This window comes from Salmo trutta, chromosome 16, assembly GCF_901001165.1.
Source record: "Salmo trutta chromosome 16, fSalTru1.1, whole genome shotgun sequence".
NCBI lineage: Eukaryota > Metazoa > Chordata > Actinopteri > Salmoniformes > Salmonidae > Salmo > Salmo trutta.
The window spans coordinates 17,962,675-17,974,279 of NC_042972.1; the positions used below are offsets into that span (position 1 = coordinate 17,962,675).

General features: G+C 42.6%; 1 protein-coding gene across 3 annotated transcripts; it reads left to right on the forward strand.

The window, feature by feature from the left end:
* Positions 1 to 419: 419 nt before the first annotated feature.
* On the forward strand, positions 420 to 9,676 carry zmat1 (zinc finger matrin-type 1). Of its 3 annotated transcripts, none has more exons than XM_029693209.1 (7): positions 420 to 605; positions 3,098 to 3,201; positions 3,516 to 3,590; positions 4,221 to 4,368; positions 7,055 to 7,324; positions 7,538 to 7,628; positions 7,774 to 9,676. In XM_029693209.1, exons 1-7 carry the CDS (start codon positions 467 to 469, stop codon positions 8,786 to 8,788), a joined length of 1,842 nt encoding a protein of 613 aa, XP_029549069.1. In that variant the 5' UTR covers positions 420 to 466; the 3' UTR covers positions 8,789 to 9,676. The 3 variants fall into 3 exon arrangements, with proteins under 3 accessions (XP_029549069.1, XP_029549070.1, XP_029549071.1); XM_029693210.1 differs by having other exon boundaries at positions 3,101 to 3,201; XM_029693211.1 differs by lacking the exon at positions 420 to 605 and adding an exon at positions 636 to 1,524 and having other exon boundaries at positions 3,101 to 3,201.
* Positions 9,677 to 11,605: the final 1,929 nt, after the last annotated feature.

An 11,605-nucleotide genomic window follows, 5' to 3' on the forward strand; every position in this document is an offset into this window, starting at 1 on the left:
GGGCCTGGTTCCGCGTGGATCGACCTGGCTACCGAGTGGGTGGGCCTATGCCCTCCCAGGCCCTCCCATGGCTGCGCCACCGCCCAGTCATGTGAAATCCATAGATTAGGCCTTAATGAATTGACCGATTTCCTTATATGAACTATAACTCAGTAAACAATTGGGTAATTGTTGCATGTTGCCTTTATATTTATGTTCAGATCTGAAAATACAATTGAGCAGAAAAACATTAACAATACAGTAAAAGGTTCTCAGTTATTATATGCAAGTTGAGCACACAGAATTCCCAACCAAGTCAAAACAAAACTCTAACTTTACAGAGAGTAAATAATGTTATGTTTCACTATATTGGATTGGAGTCATCCATATAGCTCACATAACCGTGGTTACATACGTAACCTTAGTTATCATGTTCTGCAAACATGTATCGACACATTGCGCCTGCGTTGCTCAGATAGGAAGAAAGATGGAGGGAAGTATCTGTGCTCCGCTGCTAGCGGAGTCAGATACTGAAAATAACATTATTTCTACTCATAACGTGGCTTCTGTATCAGATGCTGACACAGTAATAAACACTAATAATACCAATAGTTCACAGATTGAAGGTGAGTTCATTAAGAACGCGAAATTACAGCGTCTGGTGAATGGATGCCCAGTTCGTAGCAAGCTAGCTAGCAATGCTGACGTTAGCCAAGGGCGTTCTCAAAGTTAGCTAACTGTTAAATGTCGAATTAGGCACTTTAGCCTATGATAGGATCAACTTTAGCGAGCTAGTTATCCGATATGACCACTTTCTGTCGGTTAACAATCGTGTCTTTCCAATGTGAACGTCGTTTTACACATATCATTGTAATCACTCTGCCAGCTAGCTAACTATTAGCTATACGTTAGTTAGCTAGCAAGGACCCACTCAAACACTTGACTGGGAGGCCCTAAAGTAGCTGCCATTGCATTGAAGCCAATTTGCTACCACAATTCCCCCCACTACAGTTGCTGTCACATTGGATTGGTTAGCACGAAATTATTGACTAGTTATTCAACTCCTATTCAATCAGAACCGGTGCCTGGGTTAAGAAACTAGCTATACACAGCAAGGCACATTGTTTTTGTCTTTCCTGGGTCACCAGTCTTGAAATAGGGTCTTGGCTAATTTATTCAAACCTGCCTAACTAGCTAAACATTGTTACATTGTTACCTCTTGTGAAACTGTTTGACTTGTCTAGTATTACATTCAATTCCATTATTAGGCATAGGCTATCTCTTTACACAGTGCTCAACATGACTGTCTGGAGAGAGTTTGCAATACCAATAGGTTGTCAACATAAACAAACAGTTGTTTTCAGTTCATTGCTATACTTAATATAACTATAACTTGCAGTACTAAGGGACTTGAATGCCATTTTTGTTTAATTCACATCAGCCATATTGAAAATGCCCACACACTGGTGTTCAAACCTGAACATCAAGTTCAGTTCTATTTCTGCTATCTTGTTTACCATCACTAAAGGGTGCGGTTAACATTTGGTAAGTACTGTACTTTAAAGTAGTATATGTGTGTAGAAATCCAGTTTCTTTATGGGATATTTTGAAAGTAAAGGTTGTGGAAGCAATAGCCATTTTGAGTTCTAGCAATAGCACTAAGTGCATTCTCAATTGTAGATGGTTTTGAAACGATGATTTATAACTCCCAAGATTCAAGCATGGGCATGCGTCAATGAACCTAGTATGTAGCCTGCCGGTGAATTATTCTCCATGCAGTCCTCTCAAAATTAGGAGAGCCAACAAGTGGGAAAGGAAACATAGTTGATTTGTAAATTAATATTACAGGGTGTAGTCAAGGCAAAATATGGGCACTTTATAATCAAGACAGATAAGTTATCAGTAACATTGAGTAGTGTTTTTAAGGCCTACTTTACGGTTTATGATTGGGGTACAGTTAAAATGATTTGTGACTAGGCAGAGGAACAGTGCATTGTCCTCACCCAAAGTTTCAGCCACATCTGTGAATTCAATTTACTCCTTCCTTCTACAGAAAGATGGTAGTGTACATGATACACTGTCTGCATGCAAGAGTGTTGCTTTCTGTTATTATATTTCAGAATGAGCTTGACAGCATTTGGAATGATCAATTCAGTAAAAGTGATAGTAAGAGTTATGGTTTCAGACATCTGACACTTGGAATACAGTATGTAGTGAAGTAGATAGTGTACATCTAATGAACTGAGCTTTCACCCTACACAATCGACACAGTAGGTTTTTGTGTCACTGATTTTCATACCAGTTTATCACATTAAAGGGGCACTTTCTAGCCTCACATTCATGATCTCCAGCACCGTATCAGTGTCTACATTGTGCGAACAGTGATTTGTCTACGTTCTGCTGTCAAAATGATCAGTAGAAAAGGTCCCAATGACCCCCAAATTAGATGACATCTTATCAATCTAATATGAATCAAAATAGTGCATTAGTGTTACTGTAGGTCACATATGAACATTTAAACATCAGTGGGGAAACTCACTTGCAACAAAGACTGACATTGATTTATTGCAAGACTCAGGTTTGGCAGTCATTGGGTTGAGAAAATTGTATCTGAGTAGTGAGGTTGGTTCATTATAGTTGTACTTCATATTGTGTCTTCCAACGAAATGGTCACATTTCCTTACTCTTACAACTTGCCCTCTCCATTCTGTCAAATGTCCAAACATTTTCTCATTCATCTGCACACATGGACTAAGATGTTGACTTGAGTGAAGACCTATGGTCGCTCTTAACTCAGATGCTGCTTTCAATAAGCTCAATGTTTCATAGTTATTTTATTTTTGTCTTGGTTATGTACAGTATACATGTGGGTCGATTACCCAAGTTTTCTCTTGTGTTTTCTTTATTATCCATTTATCCATAACTTTATTATCCATTTCACACAGTGATTCATGCAATCACAACAACAACAGATGTACTCTATTTTTCACAGCATGGTGCAAATATTTATCTTCTGTTTTGAGGGTTTCATTTGTATTTTGTCTTTCATCCAGGCAGCCTTTTGTTCAGAACGCTCTCTGAACATTCAAAAATATTAAAGAGCGTTCCCTGTTCCCAGCAGACTTGGGAGAAAGGGACCTGAAGGGTCTCTTCACGGACAGCCACTGCCATGTGTGTGAGGCTTCTCTGCTGTTCGAGTCCCAGAGGGTCGCACACTACGAGGTATGTGAGTGTGTGTCCGTCTTCCACGTCTCAACACTTGTGTTGTAATTATGATAACCAATAACGTTTAAACAGTACATTCCTTTAGGTCTCAATGCACTTGACATTGTTTGGGGGTAACTCGCTCCACCCACCACCGATGTGTCTGTCTACCCACCAACCCAAGTTTAATTCAACAGAAACCATCTTCCTCATCATATTTTAGTGTGTTCATTTTACGATCTGAATGTCTTAATGTTAGCCAACTGTACAGTTTGAGCTCCTCTGCAAAGAAGCTAGAGGAAAAAAATGATAGTGTCCTCCTCTGACTGCAGGGAAAGAAGCATGCTCAGAAAGTGAGACTCTACGTGCAGACCAAGAAAGATGAGAAACGGAGTAAAGACTTCCAGGTAAGACTTTGATGGAACAGATGCCTGGACAAAATGTTATTTGCATTTTTTTATTTTTTTTTATTTAACTAGGCAAGTCGTGTGTGTGTGTGTGTGTAAATCCAGCTTCTGGTAGCAATTGTATGAACCAATCCCGATGAAATCAAAATTAGGCATTGTGTTGACGTTCCAACCATCAGAAGGGGAAAGGGGGGTACCTAGTCAGTTGTACAACTGAATGCCTTCAACTGAAATGTGTCTTCCGCATTTAACCCAACCCTTCTGAGTCAGAGAGGTGCGGAGGGCTGCCTTAATCGACATCCACGTCTTCGGCGCCCGGGGAACGGTGGGTTTACTGGCTTGCTCAGGGGTAGAACGACATATTTTTACCTTGTCAGCTCGGGAATTCGATCCAGCAACCTTTCGGTTACTGGCCCAACGCTCTAAACACTAGGCTACCTGCCGTGAATGCCATGATTCCAACCCTAAAGTGTTATTGTAATGTCCGACATGGTCCAATGCGTTCCAACCCGATCCAGGTGAAATCAATAAGCTTCTAGAGAGCATTATTGTTACTTTCTCTGAAAGTTTGTAGACTATCATGTTATTGTTACCATTATGAGTGTGGGTGTCTGATGTTGTGTTGAGCAGAGAGGAATCACTATGGACAAGGACCGCTTCTGTGAGCTGTGCAGCATGGTGTTCAGTTCTCCGGTGGTGGCCCGTTCCCACTACGACGGCAAGGTCCATGCCAAGAACCTGAGAAAACAGGCCCTCTATCCCACCACCCAGCCAGCAGGTTAGTACGGCCTATATCACACTGTCTAATAGACAGGTTAGTACAACCTATATCACTCTAATAGACAGGTTAGTACAACCTATATCACTCTAATAGACAGGTTAGTACAACCTATATCACTCTAATAGACAGGATAGTACAACCTATATCACTCTAATAGACAGGTTAGTACAACCTATATCACTCTAATAGACAGGTTAGTACAGCCTATATCACACTCTAATAGACAGGTAGGTACAGCCTATATCACACTGTCTAATAGACAGGTTAGTACAGCCTATATCACTCTGTCTAATAGACAGGTTAGTACTGCCTATGTCACCCTGTCTAATAGACAGGTTAGTACAACCTATATCACTCTAATAGACAGGTTAGTACAACCTATATCACTCTAATAGACAGGTTAGTACAGCCTATATCACACTAATAGACAGGTAGGTACAGCCTATATCACACTGTCTAATAGACAGGTTAGTACAGCCTATATCACTCTGTCTAATAGACAGGTTAGTACTGCCTATGTCACACTGTCTAATAGACAGGTTAGTACAGCCTATATGCCTCTGTCTAATAGACTGGTTAGTACTGCCTAATCACACTAATAGGCAGGTTAGTACAGCCTATATCACTCTGTATAATAGACAGGTTAGTACAGCCTATATCACACTGTCTAATAGACAGGTTAGTACAGCCTATATCACTCTGTCTAATAGACAGGTTAGTACTGCCTATATCACTCTGTCTAATAGACAGGTTAATACTGCCTAATCACACTAATAGACAGGTTAGTACAGCCTATATCACACTGTCTAATAGACAGGTTAGTACAGCCTATATCACTCTGTCTAATAGACAGGCTAGTACTGCCTTATCACACTAATAGGCAGGTTAGTACAGCCTATATCACACTGTAATAGACAGGTTAGTACTGCCTATATCACACTGTCTAATAGACAGGTTAGTACAGCCTATTATCACTGTCTAATAGACAGGTTAGTACAGCCTATTTCTCACTGTGATAGACAGCTTAGTACAGCCTATATCACACTGTCTAATAGACAGGTTAGTACAGCCTATATCACTCTGTCTAATAGACAGGTTAGTACTGCCTATGTCACACTGTCTAATAGACAGGTTAGTACAGCCTATATCACTTTGAATAATAGACAGGATAGTACAGCCTATATCACTCTGTCTAATAGACAGGTTAGTACAGCATATATCACACTGTAATAGACAGGTTAGTACAGCCTATATCACACTGTCTTATAGACAGGTTAGCATAGCCTATATCACACTGTCTTATAGACAGGTAAGTACTGCCTATATCACACTGTTTAATAGACTGGTAAGTTCTGTCTAATAGACAGCTAATTACAGCCTATATCACTCTGTCTAATAGGCAGGTCAGTACTGCCTATATCACACTCTCTAATATACAGATTAGTGCAGCCTATATCACACTGTCTAATAGACAGGTTAGCATAGCCTATATCACACTGTCTAATAGACAGGTAGTTACAGCCTATATCACACTTTCTAATAGACAAGTAAGTACTGTCTATATCACTCTTTCTAATAGACAGGTAAGTGCTGCCTATATCACACTGTTTAATAGACTGGTTAGTTCTGTCTAATAGACAGGTAAGTACTATCTATATCACTCTGTCTAATAGACAGGTAAGTACTACCTATATCACTCTGTCTAATAGACAGGTAAGTACTATCTATATCACTCTGTCTAATAGACAGGTAAGTACTGCCTATATCACTCTGTCTAATAGACAGGTAAGTACTATCTATATCACTCTGTCTAATAGACAGGTAAGTACTACCTATATCACTCTGTCTAATAGACAGGTAAGTACTATCTATATCACTCTGTCTAATAGACAGGTAAGTACTATCTATATCACTCTGTCTAATAGACAGGTAAGTACTGCCTTTATCACTCTGTCTAATAGACAGGTAAGTACTATCTATATCACTCTGTCTAATAGACAGGTAAGTACTATCTATATCACTCTGTCTAATAGACAGGTAAGTACTACCTATATCACTCTGTCTAATAGACAGGTAAGTACTATCTATATCACTCTGTCTAATAGACAGGTAAGTACTACCTATATCACTCTGTCTAATAGACAGGTAAGTACTACCTATATCACTCTGTCTAATAGGCAGGTAAGTACTGCCTTTATCACTCTGTCTAATAGGCAGGTAAGTACTGCCTATATCACTCTGTCTAATTGACTGTTAAGTATTCACTCTATCTAATAGACAGATAAGTACTGTCTATATCAATCTGTCCTGTCTAATAGGCAGGTAAGTACTGCCTATATCACTCTAATTGACTGTTAAGTACTCGCTCTATCTAATAGACAGGTAAGTACTGTCTATATCAATCTGTCTAATAGACTGGTATGTACTGCCTGTATCACACTGTTTAATAGACTGGTAAGTTCTGTCTAATAGACAGGTAAGTACAGCCTATACCACTCTAATTGACAGGTAAGTACTGCCTGTATCATTCTAATAGACAAGTAAGTACTGCTTATATGACTGTAGTGCGTTCATTGTGTTAAAGTTTATTTCACTCTGCCTAATAGGCAGGTTAGTACAAGTAATCTAATACTATTATAGTCAGGGTTAAAACTGAACCCACACATCTCTCTTTCGCTGTCAGACACTCTCTCTCAAAGGGGTCCCGGGTTGGCCATACCAGGCCCACTCCAGGCCTCTGGCATTGACCAGGGAATGGTCGAGGAGGGGGGGAAGGGACCCCAGAACACCTCAGAGACTGTGGACCTGAGTGACCCTAACAAGCACTGCCGCCTGTGTGCCGCCTCCTTCAACAACCCCCACATGGCCCAGCAGCACTACGCCGGCCGCAAGCACCAGAGGAACCACTCCCGCCAGCAGCTGCTCAAAGACCTGGGAGAGGACCCTGCACAAGGTACCCATGCCCTACGCTGTCTGTCTGTCTGTGGTCATAGACCGGTCAGTGAAATGGGTGGAAAGGAAAGCATGCCTGGAGAGGAAAGGAAGCAATTGGCCAAGGCTTTTAATCCCTCAAATAGCTCCATCTTCTCCCAAAATGCAAAAACAAGGTTTCTGTCTCCTCTGAGGAGTAATTATAATATTCTGTCCGCTATTCCTCTGTTTGCAGCCAACTCCTTCACATGTCCGGTGTGTAACATTAAGCTTGACTCTGTGGAGATGTACCATGCTCACATGCAAGGAAACAAGCACCAGATCAAGTAAGAGGACAGCCACATTCATTTTGACCTAATACATTTCATGAACACACTTTGTTTGCCCAAAACAGATAATTTTCACTAAGTTCCCAGCTCTGCACTATGTCAAAGTATGTAACCCTTTGGCTCTCACCCTGTGTCCCATCAGAGAGAAGAAGGTTGTTGACCTATGCAAGTCTCAGAAGAAGGTGTATGATTCGTTCGCAGATGAATTGGCCGACTACATCCACGTGCAGAAGGCCCGCGGTATAGCCCCAAAAACCAGCTTCGGGGCTACCGGGGAAGAGGAGGAGGAAGAGGGAGATGGAGAAGCGAACCTCGGCAAGGTTGACGGCCAAAATAAAACCACCTTGGTCCTTCCTCCTTCTTCCCGCCCTCCTCTTCCTCTCACCTCTCTTCCTCTGCATCCTGCTGCTGCCTTTTATCCTCCCCCCCTTTGGTGCCCGCCCTACCAGGCTCCTCCCACTCACTTTGGGTTCAAGGGAGGCACCTATGAGCAAACAGCCTGGGGCCACGCTTTCCCTCAGGCCTTCCTCCCAGGATCTGCTCCTGCAGGCTTTATTGGCTGGCCTAAAGCCAGGGGGAGGGGCAAGGAATGTTCAAGCTCCTCCTCTTCCTACACAAGCTCCTCCTCTTCCTGCAGCAGTGACAGCAGTGACAGCAGTGACAGTGACTACAGGCACAGAGAGAGGAAGAGGAGGAAGAGGAAGATGAGGAAGGAGAGAGGGAGGAGGGCGAGAGAGGAGGAAGAGGAGGAGAGGAAGAGGAGGAGAGGGAAGAGTCTAAGAGATGACGACACAGAAGGGAGAAGAGGAAGAGAGCATGACGAAGAAGCGGAGGAAGAGAGTAAGAGGAAGAGAAAAAGACTGCACTATAGTAGCAGGAGTCACAGGGAGGGACACAGGGCAAAGAAACGCCGGGAAGAGGAGGAAGATAAAGAAGGAAGGAAGGAGGAGAAAGAAGAGAGTACAGAGGAAAGGGTGGGAGGAGGAGAGGAGAAGGAGGTGCATATTCAGGCTGAGATTCAGGAAGAGATGGAAGAGAGGGAGCAGGCAAAGGAGACCAAGGCCAAACACAGGAAAGACAAGAAGAAGACCAAGGAGAAAGTGGACACAAGGACAGAGGAGGAAAAGCTATGGGATGAGTCCATCATAGGCTTGTGATGCAGAGACCCTCCTGGAACCCACCATGAAGGCTAAAGCCAGGAACATACTCAATGCAAATATGTCTAGTGACATGGTAAAAAGTATACAGTTGGTGAACATGAACAAAAGCAACCAAGTTCTACGTGCTTCCGTAACTTTGTTAAGCAAAGTAGGCTCGCATGAAGAAATGCTACCGATCCATTTGGCATCACAATTTGCAGCAAACAAGCTCCCATGTTCTTGTTTTTTTATGATCACCAACTGTCAGCTCTTGATGATGTCACTAGACGTCTTAACGCGTTATGTTCCAAGTTTTACAGCTGTCAAGCCGGACATTACAGACGTCAACAACGACAACAACATTGGCTTACAACGACTGACTTTACACAGTCATGACACAAGCAGTAGTGTAGTAATGCTAGCTGGCTAGCCATATGCTTAGTGTAAAATAAGGGTTTGTGTCATGAATGTAATATAGTTTATTCACATCAGCTGCCATGACTGTTTATTACGTCTGCTATAACGTGCTTCTGACAGCGAGATGATGGGCGTACAAGGAATATGTCATGTTGTCGGCAACCTCGACACGCAACTCTATTGCACATCCATTTTGAAGTAAGAGCTCACTTCACGGCGCAAAATAATATGATGTTGCAATGACATTAAAGGCCCAGTGCAGTCAAAAATGTGATTTCCTGTGTTTTATATAGGGTTACAAAGGGAGGGTATATTACTAGAAATTTTTTAATTTACCAGTTAAATACCATAGTTTTGGTACTGTATCTTTCAAGGGTTTTATGTAATCTGTCACAAAACATCTAGTGGCCCATTTTGGAACTTCAGATTATCACAGGTGTCTGTAATCATCTCTGGCCCTCTGAGATTTCAAAATAAACTGACAAACCATTAAACCGTTATCCTACATATAAACCATCAACTTAGTTAATACTGTTGAGTTTTTACTCTGAGAATTAGAACCTAACAGACACTATGAAAGCTTAAACCAAGTGTATTCTTCCCAGAGGGTCAATATAGCTACACTGCTCAAAAAAATAAAGGGAACACTAAAATAACACATCCTAGATCTGAATGAATGAAATAATCTTATTAAATACTTTTTTCTTTACATAGTTGAATGTGCTGACAACAAAATCACACAAAAATAATCAATGGAAATCCAATTTATCAACCCATGGAGGTCTGGATTTGGAGTCACACTCAAAATTAAAGTGGAAAACCACACCACAGGCTGATCCAACTTTGATGTAATGTTCTTAAAACAAGTCAAAATGAGGCTCAGTAGTGTGTGTGGCCTCCACGTGCCTGTATGACCTCCCTACAACGCCTGGGCATGCTCCTGATGAGGTGGCGGATGGTCTCCTGAGGGATCTCCTCCCAGACCTGGACTAAAGCATCCGCCAACTCCTGGACAGTCTGTGGTGCAACGTGGTGTTGGTGGATGGAGCGAGACATGATGTCCCAGATGTGCTCAATTGGATTCAGGTCTGGGGAACGGGCAGGCCAGTCCATAGCATCAATGCCTTCCTCTTGCAGGAACTGCTGACACACTCCAGCCACATGAGGTCTAGCATTGTCTTGCATTAGGAGGAACCCAGGGCCAACCGCACCAGCATATGATTTCACAAGGGGTCTGAGGATCTCATCTCGGTACCTAATGGCAGTCAGCCTACCTCTGGCGAGCACATGGAGGGCTGTGCGGCCCCCCAAAGAAATGCCACCCCACACCATGACTGACCCATCGCCAAACCGGTCATGCTGGAGGATGTTGCAGGCAGCAGAACGTTCTCCACGGCGTCTCCAGACTCTGTCACATCTGTCACGTGCTCAGTGTGAACCTGATTTCATCTGTGAAGAGTACTGGGCGCCAATGGCGAATTTGCCAATCTTGGTGTTCTCTGGCAAATGCCAAACGTCCTGCACGGTGTTGGGCTGTAAGCACAACCCCCACCTGTGGAAGTTGGGCCCTCATACCACCCTCATGGAGTCTGTTTCTGACCGTTTGAGCAGACATGCACATTTGTGGCCTGCTGGAGGTCATTTTGCAGGGCTCTGGCAGTGCTCCTTCTTTTCCTCCTTGCACAAAGGCGGAGGTAGCGGTTCTGCTGCTGGGTTGTTGCCCTCCTACGGCCTCCTCCACGTCTCCTGATGTACTGGCCTGTCTCCTGGTAGCGCCTCCATGCTCTGGACACTACGCTGACAGACACAGCAAACCTTCTTGACTTGGAGTTACATTGTGTTGTTTAAGTGTTCCCTTTATTTTTTTGAGCAGTGTACATTAGACAAAAACATGTTTACAATAGTTGTGGTATATGTACCCCACTTTGGGTGGAGTCTCCTCCTTCTCACTAAACATTGTATCTTTATTGCTAGGCAGGAAACTATGTGATATGGGTATTAAACTTTTTCTTCTCCCTTAACGTGACCTGACCTGTCCTCGACCCCCTTCATCACTAATCCATGGCTCTCTCCCCCCATATCAATGCCTGCCACATGTGATTGCTTTCCCTACACTTAGTACATTCCAAACTTAATTGCACCCCCCATATACCTTCTTCCTACAGATAACCATTAACCTCTGGTGTAGCCTCTGGTATCAGTCTCCTTTTTTTGAACACCTGATATCATACTGTTCAACATTACATACACTTGGAAAGTATTATAAATGGACAAACAACGATAATAAAACATGAACACAAAATAAACCTAAACATGATTAACATTCACCATGAGGTTTACAAACTCAGAGACATATGGCCTCTGTTCTATGATCACACCATACACAATCTAATTTCCATTTCTCATAGAACACTGATA